This window comes from Solanum stenotomum, chromosome 5 (assembly GCF_019186545.1).
Source record: "Solanum stenotomum isolate F172 chromosome 5, ASM1918654v1, whole genome shotgun sequence".
Taxonomy (NCBI): domain Eukaryota; kingdom Viridiplantae; phylum Streptophyta; class Magnoliopsida; order Solanales; family Solanaceae; genus Solanum; species Solanum stenotomum.
In genome coordinates this window covers 56,328,722-56,348,746 of record NC_064286.1, presented here as the reverse complement: position 1 = coordinate 56,348,746, position 20,025 = coordinate 56,328,722, and the positions used below count along the sequence as shown (strand labels likewise).

At 35.6% G+C, this 20,025-nt stretch overlaps 1 protein-coding gene across 25 annotated transcripts; it reads right to left on the bottom strand.

Annotated features, from left to right (window-relative positions):
* LOC125866376 (probable galacturonosyltransferase 7) lies at positions 1-17,941 on the bottom strand. Of its 25 annotated transcripts, none has more exons than XM_049546755.1 (12): positions 17,525-17,941; positions 17,051-17,082; positions 16,909-16,965; positions 16,641-16,700; positions 11,944-11,992; positions 11,160-11,206; positions 10,920-11,034; positions 10,812-10,883; positions 10,448-10,775; positions 9,416-9,773; positions 8,791-9,324; positions 1-937 (listed from the first exon to the last, which is right to left on the bottom strand). In XM_049546755.1, the coding sequence occupies exons 1-12, from the start codon at positions 17,655-17,657 to the stop codon at positions 674-676; spliced, it is 2,049 nt and encodes a 682-aa protein (XP_049402712.1). In that variant the 5' UTR covers positions 17,658-17,941; the 3' UTR covers positions 1-673. The 25 variants fall into 25 exon arrangements, with proteins under 25 accessions (XP_049402712.1, XP_049402718.1, XP_049402719.1 ...); XM_049546761.1 differs by having other exon boundaries at positions 10,812-10,847; XM_049546762.1 differs by having other exon boundaries at positions 10,956-11,034.
* Positions 17,942-20,025: the final 2,084 nt, after the last annotated feature.

The following is a 20,025-nucleotide window of genomic DNA, read 5'->3' as shown; positions in this document are numbered from 1 at the left end:
TTTGTCAAAAGGAAAATTATAAGGTAAACAATATTGTATTATGTTTAACACTGAATATATTTTAGCAGCAACGGCAGTTCTCCAGTAGCTAGTGCAAAGGTTAAAAACAATGAGATGCCTGATCAATGCTAAAAAAGAATGTATTTCAAAAAGACCCAATTCTACAAGGAAGAATTCACTGAACGTGTCAATGGCAATATCACACATCACAGCGGATCCAAGATGGTCATCACAGGTGAAGCAAGGGTCCAAGTAGTCGTCACCTGATTTCAGTAGAACTATATTTAACCCAAGGTATGCATGTATACAAGATTCATAGGAGGCAAAGTTGATATCCAGCTCTTCAGAGATAGTTTCGGGCAATCTCCTCATACGCTAACAGCTCCAACAAAAAATAGCCGATGAAGGTGTATGCCTAACCCAGGAAAAGTTGTCCATGCCTTACTACCAATCCATCATTGACAAGTATTATGCATCATTCTAGCATTGCCTTGAGGTTAAACAAATTTCCTTCATTAACCAAACAATAGAGATATACACACCAAATTATACTCAGTCCCCCTACCTCAGATACAGTTCTACACAAGATCACAAACAGGAAACTTGTGCAAACTTTGTCACCCATACCTTCATGAAACTTCAGCAGCAAATGCAGGTATTAGCCCATACTGTACTAGTTAATATTGCAATCACTTAAAAACTGATTTTCCTGGTTTAGGAACTTCCGCCAGGAAACTGTATAATCGCGGATGCCCAACTCAAGCCAAGGTTTCATGTTACCATTATAATGCAGTACTCTCGCATTTTTCACAGTTTCAATATCAACTCCGTAGTTATAACCCAGTCCTGATAATACCCACTTATCATCAAGAGCATAAAGCTCACCCTGAAAAGTAAGCAAGCTTGCACGCAATGCAACAGCCTCTTCTGAATTCATCTGCAAGTTAATTAAAAAGGTGACAGTGTAAGTCAATATAAAAATAGCACATAGATTAATGGAGACAAGAAAAATGTATTAGTCCATTAAAACAATCTAACATGAGACTCCACACCAAGAATCTTGTCCGTGAGTCATTTGTATTTACATAGATAAAATTACCTAGCATAGTCCCACTACCCAAGAACTCCCCCCACCCAAAACCCCCCACAGCCCTACTCCTTAACCATAAAAGTTGAGTGTGTAAAACAAATGCTCAATGGGTTACGTTAACTTGCAGTAGACTTTGATGGCCCATAGTTTGTGGGGCTCAGAAGGGTTAACCCACGGACTTGAAAAATCCACACCAAAATGAAAAGAAACGGAGGCCCAAAACATGGGACGTCTTTATCTAGGTTGGTAGCAGCTCACATGCCAACAAAAAACAATCCTAATATTTACATAGAGAGAACAATAAAGAATGTGTTAAGTAACTTTCCACCTTTTTATGCTTCTCATATTTTGTGGCGCGTTAAGCCCTGACTATCAAAAAACTACTCCAAAATAAAATGAACGGGGGATCAAAGGACATCACTACATTATTTAGGCAGGTAGAAACCCACATACAAGAAGCAACATGAAACAATCTTGAATATTTGTATTGAGAGAGCAATAATGAACACAAATAGTAGTTTTCCATCTTTTCTGTTTCAGTCTCCTAGCGCATGCAAATGACCTTTTTCTTTGTCCCCTTTTGTATTGGGTATACTATTATTCACCATTCATATTGAAGGAAAAAAAAACGTTTATAACTGTTAGAATATGAATAGGTTTATACAATCCTATTAGAATAGGAATAGGTTTATACAATCCTATAAGAATAGGAATAGGTTTATACAATCCTATTAGAATAGGAATAGAAATAGAAATAGGAATACTAAATAGTATCCTACTTGGTAAAGGATTGTATTCTAGGGTCTATAAATAGGGTCTCAATGTAATAATGTAGACACAACAACAATTCAATAATATTCTTTTCCTATATTTCTCACATGGTATCAGAGCCTCTACGATCTTGATAGAAAATCAAAGAGCTTCCGCTGCCGGCGGGTGGCACCCATATATGCTGCCCGTCTGGCCAATGATTATGTTAGCAAAAGTTGGGTCACCATGCATCATTCTAGTGACTACTTTCTTATATCTAATTTGTGTAGCACTGTGCCATCATTCCGGTGACTACTTTCTTATATCTAATTTGTGTAGCACCGTGCCATCATTCCGGTGACTACTTTTTCATATTTAATTTTTGTAGCACCGTGCCATCATTCTGGTGTCTACTTTTTTGTGTAGCACTGTGTCATCATTCCAGTGACTACTTTTTCATATATAATTTTGTAGCATCGTGACATCCTTCCGGTGACTACCTTTTTTTTTGCATATCTAATTTGCGTAGCACCGTGCATCTATCCGGACTACTTTTCATATTTAATTTGTGTAGTACCGTGGATTTTTCCGAACTATTTTCTCATATCTGAGTTGCATAGCATCATGTGTCTTTTCAGTGACTTCTCAGATTTGATTTGCATAGTTCCATTCGTCTTTCCGGTGACTCCTCAAATCTGATTTGCGTAGGGTTGTGCCATCATTCCAACCCTACCCATATTATTTCTCTTTTTCAATAGGGTCGTTCCATCAATTCGAACTATCCTATATTATTTCTATTTTCTAGTTGGGTTGTGACATCATTCTGACCCTACCCATATAATTTTATTTCTTAGATTGTGACTACTTTTAGCCATCAAATCTAATACTCCGGCATATGAGCATGTTCTGGCCAGTTTTTTCGGTGACTTGTTTAATATCGACTGTCTATTGATTCCAACATGAACCATGTACTTTATACTAGATTTTGAGCACTTACAATGTTCGCTGCATTGTGAAGAAGTCTATATGGAGCAACCACCTAATTTTGTTGCTCAGGGGGAGTTTAGTAGCCTTGTATGTTGATTACGTAAGTCACTCTATGGTCTGAAACAGTCTTTGCAAGCTTGGTTTGGGAAGTTCCAACACTGTAATTTTATCACTCTGTGTTTTATCGGCATTATGCATCAAATTCAGTATTTCATGAGAAGATCAAGCACATTGAAATTTATTGTCAATTTTGTGAAGTCGAGTGATCAACTTGCAGATATCTCACCAAGCCCCTCATCGGTCCTCGTGTTAATTACATTTGTAACAAGCTAGGTACATGAATTGTATGCACTAGCTTGAGGGGGAGTGTTAGAATATGAATAGGTTTATACAATCCTATTAGAATAGGAATATGTTTATACAATCCTATAAGAATAGGAATAGGTTTATACAATCCTATTAGAATAGGAATAGAAATAGAAATAGAAATAGGAATACTAAATAGTATCCTACTTGGTAAAGGATTGTATTCTAGGGTCTATAAATAGGGTCTCAATGTAATAATGTGGACACAACAACAATTCAATAATATTCTTTTCCTATATTTTTGACAATAACATTCATATTAAAAGTCAACATATTACCAACAATGGGTATAATTCAATATTCAATACCTCTCTGAAGCTTAAGGAAATAATTCTTGTGTTACTTTGGTTCATCGGTCACAGTTTGGCTTGTGAAAACAACTTTACCCAAATATATTTCTGATTTCAAGCTTCATTCAAATTCAACGCAAGTCATCTAAAGTTTGTTCGATTTTTGCTCATTTCTTTTTCCTTATAATCGAAAAATAATTTTTTTCCAATTTTAAAACTCATGATTAATGGGGTCGCACTCTACCCTTCTCCAATTAAATATTAGGTGTGGTCCACCAGCAGGACTCGAACTCATGGCGTACGTCCTTCTACACATCCTATGTTGTACTACATTTGCCACTGGTTGTATCGAATGGCTAGGCCAGCCTGCTGGCATGGCACTGTGTGTAATGCCAACTCGTGTTTCGTGTTCATATTTGAGATAAGTACAATGTTGAGAATGTTGTCCCGTAAACTAAGTGAGCACTTACTATAGTCTTGTCTCTCAAATAAAACTGATACCCAATGAAGTATATGTTGTGTAGCCAGACATTATGGGATTGAAGTATGTTGTGAGGGAGAAAATCCATCTCAAGAAATGAGATATGTATGACTAGGATGATCTCATGTGTATGTCATCCATATGATGCCCTCAATTGTCTTAAGCATAGCCTTTTTGAAGGTTAATTCTTTCCTCTGTTTTTCAGTTTTAAATAATTTCTTCCTTAGCTCTGTGATTTTCACTTTTTAGTTTAATTTCATCTTGCTGGTTGAGTCGTATTGCTATTTATTTATTTTTCCTTAGTTTTTGGGTTGATTAGATGCCTTTAACTTTCTGGGTTGTTGAAGTTGTTTATAGAAATTTCTGGGTTTTAAGTTTTAACAGATCTCTCTTTCTGGTTTTTGGGTTGTGAGTTGTGAGTTGTTTGGCATTATTCAATCAAAGTTTGGATTTTAATCCTTGGATCATCTCTATTATAGTTAAAATAGTCCTTTTCAGCTGAAATTTTGGAACTTTAGTTGGGTTTTTCAAACTTTGTTAAACTTGGACTGGCATGTATGTGCAGTTTTAGGGCCTTTTTGGATTGGCTTTTGGCTTATGACTTATAAGCCAAAAGCCATAAGTTAGGATTTCTAACTTATGGCTTTTGGCTTATTTTGTTATTTTGACTTAAAAATAAGTGCTTATAAGCATTTTCTAACTTTACCCAAACACTTCAAAACTGCTTAAAAGCTATTTTAGCTTAAAAGCACCTAAAATAAGTCAATCCAAACAGGCACTTTGTTAAGCTGGTTCATTTCCATCAATCAAAGTTAGGTTCTTTGATCTTTGAATTATCTATATTGCAGGTAGAGTTGAGGGATGATTGCAATTGAATCTCTAGGATAGGCAGTTGGACTTTTTGATATGTTCATCTTGATTTGTTCCCATTTGTTCTAGCCTTCATCTATTCTAGTCAGAGTTACCCAATACATGTTACTGATGGGAGGTGGGAGGTATCATGTGTAGTAAGTCGCGGTCTGTGCAAGCTGGTTCGAACACCAGAGTTATCAAATATATATATGTTGATCTTGATCATCTCTTATTGATTAATAGTTATGTAGTTGAGCTCTTTAGATGTTAATCATGAGAATCTCATGTTTCTAAGTAGTTATATAGTTGGATTTCTTGATATTGTTGAGTTATCTCATTGTGTAGTTGAGTTTTTTATGTTGATCATATCATATTGTTAATATGTATGTGGTTGCATATTTCATATGTTATTTTTGTGACAAGGTAAACTCGCAGCCGCTACACTTTGGGTGCGCACAGGGTAAAACCCCTGCTCATATGCAATAGCTCGCAAACCACACAAGAGAGGTAACCCGCACAAGGCAAGCCCGGTACAACGAGCTCAACCCAGAAGGTAAGCCCCTTGCTTTCACTGGCAAGGGCTTTCGAACTTGAGACCTCCAACATGGAAGTTCTAAGCCCAAACCATCAGGCCACCCTAAAGGGTTTCATATGTTAATCATCTCCTGTTTTGCTAAATATGGATTTTTGTTGTGTTGATCATCTTATTGTGTGTAGTTGGGTTGTCCATATTAAAAAGGTTTCCTTTTTGCAGGTCTCTTGTGATCAATTTACTAGGTTTAATTTTAGGCATTGATATAGTTACTATCCAATAGTAGTGTGAAATGATCAATGACTAGTCTCGGCAATGCATGTAGCAATAAGTTGAAACTTTTATTCCTAGTCATGAGAGATCAAGATCTTGTCTATCCACAAAGTGTACCTCTTATTTCTTCAAGTCAAGTTTGCCTCCATAAGTGTAACATCAATGATATCGCATATTACCAAAAGATCCAATAAAAGTTATTTGCTACAACCTCCACCTCCCAGGAATTGTTGCGGGACTACCTTCTTTCATAAACCTTATAACACTTGGGGGTCGTTTGGTAGGAAGTATTAGGAGAAATAGTCTATGTATTATGTATGATATTATTTAGTACTATGTTTGGTAAGAATTTGGGCCTATGTATAACTAATCTATGGATTAGCTATACACCCTACATGGTATTAGAGGATGTATTACTAATACCTTCCATTTGGAGGTATTAGTAATACATATGATTTAATACCATGGGATCAGTTATGTAAAGACAAACATTTTTTTTTTGAGATTGGAAAGACAAAATTATCCCTCAAATCATTTTAATCATTTTGTTTATTTTCTTGATTTTATGTTTTATATTCGTACTAGTAAATTTATTTAAAAAAATTAGCTCACAAATTATTTAGAGAGAGGTGTTTGTTACTAAATAAATCCAATAGAAATCAATACAATATTTGAAATGTGAGTTGTTTAACATTTACTAAAAGATATATATATATATATATATACACACACACACACACATATATATATGTTGTGTAAATTTCTAATTATTTGTATTTTGAACAATTTATAAAATTGCATACATGTTAAAACTACAACTTGCAATTTTTATGTGTAAATGTAGATGGTTTACTCAATTTTACTATTATTTACAGTCTTTTCGGTTTTAAAAGTAGATGGTTTATCTTTTTAAAGTAGAAAATTGACATTTTATGAGTGATCAGTTTATTAGATGACAATTATTTATCCTCAAATTCAAGTGAAAAAATAGCAAACATGACAACAAAATTGTTCTTCTCCTAGCTAGTTAGAAGGTCATAAAAATAATATTGTTCAACAATCATCTACCTTGACCCAATTACATGATAATACAAGGGTGTAATTGGAAAGAAGCTTTTTATAAAGTTTTAATCCAAACACAAGATGAGGTGGGAAACAATGAACCAAACACTTGATAAAACTAAACCTTGCCTTACTAATCTTTAGTTGCGTTCTCAATCTTTGTACCAAACGCCCCCTTAAGTGATAAGTCTCTTGCTATCCCCATCTTTGACACACATCCACAAGCTCATAACAAAGTGATTGTATGTTGGGCAGTCCATATCAATTGCCAGACAAAGTCCTATCTCCATATATTTAAAGCGTTAGGCTTTGCACCAACTTAATTTCTTTTATTGAAGACAACCCTACTTAACGGTTACCCGATATATTTTGACCATTTGTTCCCTAACCATAGCATATTTGTTTTTAGTGCAATCCCTGAGGCGAGGCACTTGCACTTCTTGATCACCCTTTTCACAACATTCTTTTTTTAGGGTTGTTGATCCCTTGATACTCCACATCATTACCCCTGAAACATAGGAAAAGGTCTAAAAATACCCTTCTACCCATCTTTTTGGTCTAAAAATACCCTTTCATTCACCTTTTTGGCTCATGTATACCCTTGAAACTAACAACCCTTTCTTTCTTTTGTTTTTTTAAATATTTATTATGGGTCATTTTCTTATTGGATGAAATAAAAAACTCACCTCTACTAGATTTTTCTCATAATTTATCCAAGCCAAACAATATACCTCTTCAAGAGCCCCAAAAAAAATCTAGTAGTTTTTTTGTATTTGATGTAGCTTCCTTTTTTTAAAAAAAGTTTGTTTTGGATTCATGAAGAAAGATATTGTTTTGACTAGGATAGATTATGGGAAAAAATCTTTAAAGAACTAGTAGGTTTTTGTATTTGATGTAGTTTTTTTTAGGGGTCATGAAGCAAGTATGTTGTTTTGGCTTGGATAAATTATGGGAAAAACTTTAAAAAAATGTTTTGTTCTTTAACTTTAAAGTCCTGCAATTATGTCCCGTTTCCTTCTAAAGATCATATAATTAGCATAAGAAGCTCTATGGAATTTTTTTGAATGGCTATTGGTTTGGCATTCCCTAAAGCTTCAAGCTTTCCCCTTTTTTGGTTCCTGTGAAGCTACAATGCAATTTGTTCTTTTATTGAGCTATCAAAGTTGACTTTTTAAAAAAAAAGTTTTTTTTTAAAATTTGATTTGGGTTGTTAGTGAAGTTGCATATGTAGAGCAATTATCCTATTTGGTGGTTTAAGAAGTCATTTTTGTGAATTAAACCCGATTTTTTTGACTAGAACTTGTTATTAAAAGTCAATTTTTATTTTTCTGGTTTCAAAGAATCTCTTCTGTAATTATTGGATTTTCCAGCTAAGTCAAAGGATAACTTGACTTTGCCGATAGAAAGAGGAAAAGTTAACTGTGTATATATATTAGGAAATAAGTTTATTGGATTAGTTGGGTCGGGTAGAAGAAATATACTGGGAGAAAATTTTAATTGGGATAAAAATATAACCACTGAGGTGCCACATAGCGCCAAGTAAGATCATAAGGTGGGGGCATGAGAGTTAACAATTCAAGGGTAAATATGTGCCCAAAGTTAGATGGTAAGGGCAAATATGTCAAAAAAGTATGAGGAGGGTAAATATAATCTTTTTCTGAGAGTACAAGGGCAAACATGACCCTTTTAGGTATCCTTAATCACCTAGTGTAAGCTACAGGCACACCCTAGAGTGGATATATTAGAAATTATGATTGTCAATGGGATTGTGGACATGAATTTACTAAGAGTCCAGACTACATTGTGTGAGGGAATCAACCAAAACTTAAAAATATGGAGAAGCACTCTAGAAAGTAACAAATTGTTGATCATTTTTGGGCAAGTACAATAGAAATCACTTTTACTTACAAAAAAATGATTTGTCATGTTGTGGTATTATTTCAAAGTAGACATAGAGCAATAGAACAATGACAAGCTAATTTTCAAACCGTATTAGCCTCAACAGATGAAAATAAAGAAGGAAATATTTTACTAGCCTTTGCCTTACATCTTGCAGGCAAAAGTTGTTGAAAACAACAAATGTATGTCAAAAGATAGTGTCACTGACCTCTGTTACCAACTTCAGGTATCTTCCAGAAATATCTTGTTCCCTCCACCTCACTAGATCAATAACATTTAATCCAGACATCCAAGCACAAGATGTTTCATCCAATCTCTTGTCAGCAAAAAGTTTCTGCAGTTGAATCAGTCTAACTGAGCAGCACTGAACTGCACCATTCACTTTCCCGTCCATATTGATGCCCCATAAGACTGACAGGTCTCTTTGCACAATAATGTCATCATCCAAGACAACGACTTTCTTCAAACTAGGGAATATCTCAGGAAGAAGATAATGGGAATGCGAAAAAACAGATAGGTATTCTGTTGTTGGCGGTCCATCAACCTTGTGGAAGGAGACACGATATTCTTCAGGTAGGGAAAGATGAATTGACGTTGATGCCTTATTATTTTCCAGCTTATGATCTTCAATATTCAACACCTCAACTGTGGCCTCCATATACTTATTTCTCGAGAACCATAGCTTCATGGCAAAGTAATTCTGTCTATCTGTTACCACATGAAATACTTGATTCTCACTTTCCTGCATATAGAAGAAAACACGATCAGAAAAACTGATTAAGCGTTAACAGCAGAAAAAAATTGCAATTGAAGAGAGAATATACAAACCATACTTTTGCATGTGTTACGGTGGAGTTAATTACAGCAGACGATGCTAGCACATTGCTGGAGAATATAATGAAGTGGTGCAGATCTGGATTCAAATGTCTCTCTGCCAATGACTGATCAATATCAGGAGGAGGGCCTCTAAAATACTCTACAGTTAATCGCATTGACAGGCAATGATGACTCTTGGGCATGGTTTGAACTGCTAGTTGGTAGAGGAAGGCACTCTGTCTCATATGGAAAGTAGCCTCATCTTCAGTAAGATCTACTAGTTGTCTGAATTTCTTGTCTACATTACTGCAATCTACGCGGCATGCCTTTGCTTGAGCAATTACAGCTTCCATCTTAGGTAGCTTCTGATCAATCCTGGTGAACAAGCAAAAGCATGAATTTTTCCGTAAAAGGTTTACGGAATATAATGAAAAGATGCAATTACAAATTTCTTCTAGCTACAGGCAAAGGAACAAGTAAAAGACAAGAAACAAGTAGTTGAGATACTTCTATGCCTGATTAAAGCTAACAAACAAATGCAACAAAAGTAATTAGACTAGAAGGCAGATTAAAAGCGAAGCTCAACTACTGGAGTTCGAGCTAGGCCAGGCTAAAAGTAATTTGATTCAAAGAGGTGAATGTTAGGGATCTTCGTATGTTACCTCTATACTTCTATTAGCATCACTAAAGGAAGAGAATAACAGAGAGGGAGAGAGATGGGAGAAGATGGAAAGGAGACAATCAAGCCTGAGAAGTGGATACTGAGGAATGTTGAACTCTGCATCTAGTATCAAACATTCACTCCTGGTCTATTTGAGTTGAGCTGAAGTTAAGTCTAAATTGCATGAAGGCATAACATCTAGACAGCACTAACCAACAACAGAGGTCAAAGACTCTTTCCAAAACATATAAAAGCTACACACATTTCACAATCTTAATCACAAAAAGATAAGATTAAACATTTTGACATTACATGATCATTTAAAAAATAAGACTGAGTCCAAACATTTGTTTTGTTGCATAGTTGCAAGGAATCTATTTGTACATACAGAGGAGGAAGATCTTTGTCCACCGTAGTTACACTAAGCACCCGCTCAAAGTCTTGAATGTTTTGCTTCATTTCATGCGACAGCTTGTCAAGAGCCGGAAGCTTCGCGATGCTAGGATAATATGCCCGAGCCACATACAACAAGTCTTTCATCTTTCTAACAGTGAAATCATTCACTTTTTCCTTATGATTGCGACGCCATAAACAGTAGCTCCCAAATTTTAGCTCACATAATTTCTCACCCTCATCAATGTCTCTGATATTCTCAGTGGCACCAGGCGTAGAACCAACATCGGTGCTCTGCTTTTTTTTTCCCAAGTCACCAACACCTGTGCTCTGCTTTGTTTGTGCCAAGTCACCAACACCTGTGCTCTGCTTTGCTTTTGCCAAGTCACCAACACCTGTGCTCTGCTTTGTTTTTCCCAAGTCACCAACATCTGTGCTCTGCTTTGTTTTTTCCAAGTCACCAACACCAGTGCTCTGCTTTGCTTTTGCCAAGTCACCAACACCTGTGCTCTGCTTTGTTGTTGCCAAGTCACCAACACCTGTGCTCTGTCTTTTTTTTGTTAAGTCGCCAACACCTGTGCTCTGTTACACATATCAAAGGTTAATCTTATTTTGTATCAGATGGAGACAAAAAGAATTAAAAAACGTGTAAAAATTCATTTTTGTGATGAGAACATGTAAAAACATAAGGTTGCAGATCTACATACATTTACTCCTAAGCGCTCTTTGGGCAATCCATCCAACAAAGGAAATCCTGGAAAAACAATATTGCAAAGAGGAATAGCTTAAAAATCTAAATAGATCTAACGATTAGTTAATCATGGTTGATGCAAAACTAATCAACTATTTCCTCTGTTCCAAAATTACATGTGTTTGTTTTTAGTCTGAGCAAATCTCTAAAATTATTAGCTCCATCCACTAAAAAGGGAAGAGACAGGATCATATAAAAAGAGAAAGCTTAACATCCAAGGGTGTGTTTAGTATGAAAGAAAATGTTCTCCATGGAAGATAAATGAATTTCTTATTTATTTTTGGTGTTTGCCGAGTAAGAAGAATGTATTGTCCTAAACACATTTTATATGATCGGCAAGCACTATGGGGGTGGTAGTGAAGGGTAGGAATGTGGGGATGGTGGGAGCGAGAGCTATGGGTGGGTTGGAGGTGGAGTGTGTTGGAGGGTGGAGAAGAGACAATTAATGTGGAATGCCACTTATGGAACTTGTCAACTCTATTTACACTAGGAAAGTCATTTTCCTCATTTTTTAAGGAACTTGTTTTCCAAAAATTTTACCAACCAAACATGGGAAAACTGGGAAGTATTTTTGGTGATATCAAACACACCGTAATTGCTACGTGAATGTGCATATTCATAGGAATTTGTCTATTTCTATTGACAAAAATTGTTTGAATATGTAGCATGCATAGACATAGTTACTCATTATAAAGTGAGAGACATGTTCCTCTTTAGAGAATTAAGTTGGAATATCCTACCAGCAGTCTTGTTCTCCGCTTTACCGACAACAATATTTTCCCCAAAATCCTGAGAAAATGGTGAAGAAAAATCAGTCAAATAACTTATATGTGAAGTACAGACTGAAACTTTGGAGGACGTATCCTATACCCATTTTAACTGTAAGATGTGATTTCTTCCAAGATCAAAAACACAAATGACAAAAGAAAGCCCGAAATTATTGACAAGCTTGAGACATGTGGACTAACTTAATTGTTCAATGTTCAAACTACCTTTGCGTGTCTCAATAATGTCAGTTTTCTTTCAAAAAGAAGCTAAAATTATTGAGACAGGCAACAGAAGTTTGAACATTGAACAACTAATGTAGTCCACATGTCTCAAGCTTCTCAATAATAGATATTTTTAACATCAAGCTTCATTCTCTCTCTTCTTTTTTTATAAAGCATAAAACTCATCTTCTTTTTCTCCTTCCTCATCTGATAGTATGGTCAAATCAGTATCTTTTATTTTTTTCATAACCGTGGTGTCTAGGCAGCTTGCGGTGTACCTCGACTAATTCCACTGGATATCAACCACCTCTAACCAACAACAAGTACTAGAGTTAGGTACCAGATATAACTCAGTCCACCAAGGCCAAGACACCAAGACAGATGGGAAAAAATCACATAGTATTTTTGTCTCTGCTAGATTTCGAGCTTGAGATCTCATGGTTCTTAACCCACTTCATTGACCACTATGCCACACCCTTGGGTGTGGTACTTTAGAACTTCTAAGTGAAGAATTGGTATCATGAAGTAGAATAAGAAAGACCCTTCGGGGTGGCCCAGTGGTTTGGGCTTGGGACTTCCATGTTGGAGGTCTCAAGTTCGAAATCCCTTGCCAGCAAAAGCAAGGGGTTTGCCTTCTGGGTCGAGCTCGTCGCACTGGGCTTGCCTAGTGCGGGTTACCTCTCCTATGTGGTTTGCGAGCTATTGCATAGGAGCGGGGGTTTTACCCTGTGCGCACCCAAAGGGTAGCGGCTGCGGGTTTCCCTTGTCATCAAAAAAGTAGAATAAGAAAGCAAAATGGGTGATAAACAAGATCAAACATCTACAGCAAACTAATTAGAGTAAGAAGACCCAAACGAGCTACTGCTGAATGCTGATTGACGAAAATGATAGTGTTACAAATGTCTATTCATGTGAAACTGCATGCTTCTTAGTTAGATTAGTACCTATGCATGAGTCCACAATTGTGTTATATAGGTAAATCACATGCAAGTTCAACGAGAGGATACTAAAACTCATAATATCTATCCACACAAAGCATCAATAAATCTAGAGCATTCACTTGCATGGTTGCCTGAATTGGTTGTAACATTATACTTTTAAGTTTTCCATTATTTGCTACTATAATAAGCACATTGGCAACCTCTCATTCCTGATTCCTCCATAATTGCTTATCTTATGTCTTATTGTCTTAAATTGCTTGTGAAGTAGTTTCAACTCTATAAGGTAAATTATAGCCTAGTATTTCAAAGTTCAAAATATGTAAATGAATTATCACAACAGTCAAGCCAAAAAGAAACTTTTAGAGTATCTTTTATCCCGATTGAAAATTACATACAGAAATGTTACCTTTGAAATCATTCTAGAGAAGTGTTAAAACAGATAGACAGGTAACTGGAAATAGGTTTCCTATAATATAGACTATTGTTGCAATACACTGGGCACAAAATCCGCACAACAAGAGACAATGAAACTAAGTAGAACCAAATAAAAGATCCTAGTGGTGTTACTTTTCATATGTTCATGAAATGACAAGAATACTCCATTGCCCGTGACTTAAAATTTGAAGGTATCAGGATTGATGTCAATGGTGGAACAAGGGAATGTAAATGTAGGGAAAGCTTGCATGTCTGAAATTTTCAGGTACTACTTGAAAATTTCAACATTTATTAAGGAGAAAAAACAAACTAAAGGGGAACATTGAGATAGAAAGGAGCCTCTACATTGTTCAAAATCACGTCATTATGAAACTTTTTTTTTTGATAACCGAGAAATCCATCTGTGATCCACCCTTTGGACCAATCACAGTCTTCTAAACTCGGTGGATAATGGACCCGCCCATCTACCCTTCTCCACTTAAAATACCGGCTTTCGTTTTGCATGGTGTGGGGCTTGAACCTGCGATCTAAGCCACAAATCCTCCACCTTTTGTCACTCGAGCTAGGCCTTGGGGGCCATCATTATGAAACATTAAATTTGTACATCTATCGTCTTTACATGTATGCTCATGATCTATCATTTAAACTGCCAACATCTAGGACCCAAAGATTTCAGACACTAACCATATCCGACAGTAATTAGCTGGGTTGTCAAAGGTGCTTAAGCCCTGAAGCGAGACTCAAAACGTGTTGAGCGTTTCACCTCACTTGATGTGCGCTTCAGTGTCATCATCAAGGGCATGCTTTCCCTTGCCAATGAGCCTCTTCTGAAGAGGCAACATGAAGCAATTGATATTACATTTTATTGTAAAAAAATTCAATTTCCTTTTTCATGTATTTGTCATTACTGCTTATAATTTGACTAATAATATATATTTGTATTTTTTTCTCCTTTTGCACCTTTTTTTCATTAAAGCCCACACTTTATTTGCGCTTAAGGCACCAACAGACCAACCCTTCGGGGTGGCCCAGTGGTTTGGGCTTGGGACTTCCATGTTGGAGGTCTCAAGTTTGAAACCCCTTGCCAGCGAAAGCAAGGGGTTTGCCTTCTGGGTCGAGCTCGTCACACCGGGCTTACCTAGTGCGGGTTACCTTTCCTATGTGGTTTGCGAGCTATTGTATAGGAGCGGGGGTTTTACCCTGTGCGCACCCAAAGGGTAGCGGTTGCGGGTTTCCCTTGTCATAAAAAAAAAAAAAAAAAAAAAAAAAAAAAGGCACCAACAGACCTTAGGAGTTTTTTTGTGCTTTTTGCTTTTGATAAAACTGGTAATTGGAAGATTAAAATATCTTCGGCTCATACAAGGGGTCAAGTAGTACTAAAAGAGTGATATTGAGAAGCTTTGCTTTAAAATTAGCTCCAAGTGAAATAAAAGGTTGGACACTTCCTATATGTGCCCCGCATCAAAGGGAATAAGAGGGGCATCTTCAAATCTCTTCATAGAGAAAAAAGAAAAGCGGATGTCTTCAAATCAAACAAGCTTCAATCAATAAAATGATATTCCAATAGAAGATTCATGACAAAAGATATCAATATATGCTATATGGAGACTCATAACATGAAAAGTTATTGCATTAACTCTCTCGGGTCATCAGCAAGTTGATTGGTTAGGTGAATGGTGGAAAAAATCTTGTTCTCCAAATGAGACATATTATTTTCAGTCCTTTCAAAATCTTTTTTCTCCAACCAAGATGTGACATGACATATCTTTCTTTCCCCTCAACTTATCCTTGTCTTCTTTTTGTTCCATTCATATTCCAACAAATACATCCAATTACACCTAAAACTGAAAGACACAACACTAGTAGCGAATACTTTTAGGTTCCCTAGGAAGTACCATGGAGATTTCAGCAAAATTGTGTATTTCAAGGAGCAGTTAGGTGCATCCTCTCAAACATGAACTTTTTACTCAATGCATTTTTCAGATACAAATATATAATTACTAGTCTTTAACTTGTGCTGGAACGACTATAAACTAGACAAAACCACACAAGTTTTAATCATCAGTTCTTACCATGGAATGACAAATGGAATGTGGTTGCTACTTGATTCAATATTAGCTCTAGATCTAGTCCTACATGCAAACAGCAAACTATATGGAATGGAAAAGGAAAGAAATAGTGGCAGGACCACTTTCTTAAATCATGGAAGTTGCATTTGCATTAGTATGATAGTTACAGTTGCCATGTTAAGTACAACTAATTGACAACATATGAAGTTTTGTTATTAGTTATCATTGAATGTCTGAAAATTAAGTTAATTATCAGTGTTATAATATTGAGAAAATGGGAGAAATAAGAAAAAAAATGGCATGCATCTGTTGAAAGGTTTAATAGCATATCTCAAGTAGTTTAACAAACAAGGATTAGCACAAATCAAGCAGTCTGCAGTCCTATATGTATAGATCCTAAACCTTCTTGATCATCACCTTATTCAACTTTCAGTAGTCAGTCACATACTCATAAAACCATCCTTCTTATTCACTAAGTTAATGATTACAGCATTTTGTTCATATGACCATTAAAATTACTTTATCAATTGAGGTAACAACGGATATTGGAAAATCATGATTTGAGATTTGAATATTGCTTCTTATGCTTCAATACATCTACTATCCTATCTTTCTCAGCTTGATCTTCAGTCATACATCACAGAGAGTTTTCCAAGCCTAAATACTTTTTATTTGCAACAACAAATTTTGTTCATAGAAAAAATAGCAGCCAATAAGACCAACAAATATGAGGATGAATTTAATTTGAAAAGGAAAGCAAGGGCACACCATTAACAATATGAAAGGTTGTAATAACACACATCACAAGTTCTGCTAACCGTTAAAATCAATTTTAAGGAGAACTTTCCAGAATAGCCCAACTAGTAAGTTTTACGTATGTGTATGGGCATTTTCAAGGTAAAACATCCATTATAGCAATTCACCCAGTAAGTAACAGTCCATTCAAATTGCAAAACTAAAACTCTTAACAAACATAATCAGAAAAAAAATTGAAAAAAAGAACCTTGGGAAAAGTTGGTTCCAATCTTTGCATTAGGTCATCTACATGTGTTGATTCATCATCCTGCAACAAGATACCGGATGACTGTTAGAAAAGTCATGATCACCTTTTTCTCTGTGTACACACAAAATGCAACAATGAACAAAAATATGTTGCCTAGTTAGAGACCTAGCATCGGGAATTAAGGTAGTCCACTTCTTCTACTGGCTAAAAATTTCAAAATGACCAATGATAAGGCAGCTCATGAGGTTGATTATAGAGAAGAAATTACCTCCGACTGATTCTCAATCTTAGGAGTACCATGTCGACCATAGATTCTAAGTCCCACCTGATTCCATCAGGAGTTCCCCAGTTATTAGATCAATAAGTAATTACTAAATAGCAATATCATTAAAATGCTGCAGGTTACTTACTGAAGCTGAACTGTGTTGTGGTGTTGTATATCCTGCAAAAAGTAAATGCCAGATCAAGTTAAAGCAAATCCTTCTAAAAAAATGGCTAGAACTAAAAAGCTTCATGAAGATATGTCTTCTTCCTATCCATAATGACATTTTGTTATCTCTCTTCTTCTTTTCTCTTTATACATATTGGTGTTCTCTTTTCAGCAGGGCCGAGGAGGATCAGGAACCTTTCTTTGATCTGGGAAACCAATCAAAGTTACTAAAAATGCTATTGTCTGGATGGCTAAACTTGAATGTTCTTCCTACCACATATGGAAAAAAGGATTTAAACTTGAAATTTGCCCAAAAATAATAGAGATTGCCTAATTGCACTACAGATTTGCATTAGAAGAGAGCAGGTTAGAAACAACAATCATGGATCCAAATTGCAATGAACAAAAGTTTTTAGCATTCAACAAGCGAAGAACCAGGGTTCATTACTATTACCCGAAGAGTGAAACCCGTTATGGAGGCCAAGCAGAAACACCAGAGGCACGAGTAATGAAAGTAAAACGAGACCCAACACCGCAATTACCAAACCTTTCCATCGCCTCTTCGCCGGAAGTATGCCACCCTTCATCTCTTCCTCCCTTGCCTAATCCTCCTCCTTCTCCCTCGTTTGCCTTCTCCACCTTCGCAATTCGCTTTGATTTGCTCTCCTTTCCTCAACTGCCAACAGCGTTTGTTCCAAATCTACACAGCACGACAATGTCTGTTTCTGGTAGCCTGTTTTCCGGCGCCGTCGAAGGAAAATCGTCCGGCCGAGCCCCGGTGGGTGGAGCCGAGAAGTAGAGATCGATCTGATTAGAAAAAGTAAAAAACAAATAACAAAGCGTAAAGATCTGAGGGTCACTAACTATTTTGGAAGCTTTTTGGATATGCCAAAATAGTCCCCGGCTTTATATAATAGGAAAAAAAATTACTCCTCCAATTTCATAAAAATAAATAAAAAATTATTCTTTTTAAATTTGTTACGTGTAAAAATAAACTTTTGCTTATAAAGAACATAAAACTGAAAAATATTTAAATAACCTACAAACTTACTAGTATTTCATTATTTGTAGATATTTTAATTTCAATATTTGCAAGTAATTGTCTGTTATCATTAGTGGTGGAGCTAGGATTTTTAATAAGGGTGTTCAAAATTTGAATTAAACACACGAACTAATTCAGGGAGGTTCGACATTTACTAAATATACATAAAAAATAATTTTAACCATATATTAATAGTAATATGTCCCCGAAGGGGGTTCGGATAAACCCCCTAACTGAAGGCTGGCTCTGCCCCTGGTTATCACTATTTGTAAATATGAGTTTTAATATTTTGAAACATCATTGTAGATATCAAAAATTTGGAGGCCTCTACCAGAGGAGTTCTATTTCAGTTACGGTTCTTGAAGACTACTTTACTTTAAACCCTAACTCATGCCTATGTAAAAGGTACTCTCTATCCAACAATAGTTGTCCACTATTGACTTGGCACATCCCTTAAGAAACTATAAATAAAAGGGTAATTTTACTATATCACCCTTTGAATATAATAAATACAATGTCTTGAAAAATGTAATAGGAAAAGTTATTGTAATTAATGTTAAGGGTAAATTAGGAACTAAGTTTAACTTTGTCCATTGATTTCTTAAAGTCAAATCCATCGATAACCCCCTAAAGTTGACACTAAATTTCACTTAGACACTTTAACTGAACAAAGTTCATTTTAGACACCTCATGTAGGGTCCTGTTGTGTCATTTTGACACTTTTTCCTGACATGTCAAAGTGAGTGTGATACACTCAACAATAGAGCGTGAAAGGCTCAACGTAGCTATTTTTTATTTTATTTTCTCTTCTTCTTCTTCTCCATTTTTGAAGTCACTACCTCCCACCATCTCTTGAAGCTTAAACTCCTTCAATGGACAAGTATTGTTGGACATCCCAAAATAGTATAATGGACAACTATTGTTGGACGAATGAAATATTATATAGTATTCTCTTCAAAATACATTTTGAATGTTCCACAAATTCATCGGATGGGATATTTATAAAGAGATCAAGATATGACAAAATTGTACCCACATTAATTTACCAATAAAATATTTTGGTTTCTTCAGATTTTGCTTGTGGTTGATTTATTTTCATATATTTAAAATTTTTGCAAACAATCACAATATTGGTGAAAGCTCTCTAGTTCACAAAATTTAAGTTTTGTTAAGAAAACTTTGTTTTGAAACTAACTTTACAACAACATACATAATATAATTTTATAAATAGAGTATGAGAAGAATAAAGTGTATGTAAAGCTTAGTCTTACTTGGGAGATGAAGAAATTATTTCCGAAAAAATTAGCACAAGTAGAGAAAGTAAGACAAAATAATATAAAGAGCATGTCAAAGCATGTTGGGGGAGAAAACGTCACCACGACAAAATAATACGATAATTGAAGTGCAAGAATGAGTATTACTATACTACTAACATACTACATACTAATAATCTTTCACCCTAATCCGTATTTTCGACTACCTCTTATCTAAGTTATGTTCTCAGTAAATTGAAATTGTGTCATGTCATGTTTAATCACCTCTTCCCAATAATTCTTGAGTCTACCTCTACCTCTCTTGAAACCATCCAAAACTATTTTTTCACACATCCAACTTGAACCATCTCAATCTTGTTTTTCGTATCTTGCCTTCAGTCGAGGTCACTCCCACCTAATCCATATCTTTATTCCTAATTTATTTTTCTAGTAAGGCCGCACATCCACCAACATTTTCATAAACATGAGATTTTTTGACTGACCAACACTTCACCCCATACAACATAATAGGTCTAACTATCACCACGTAAAACTTATATTTAAATTTTAATATTGTTGTAAAACTTAAGAACAAAAGAACAATATAAAGATGAAAACAAGAAGAATATAAGACAAAAGGAACTATATAAGATAACTTTC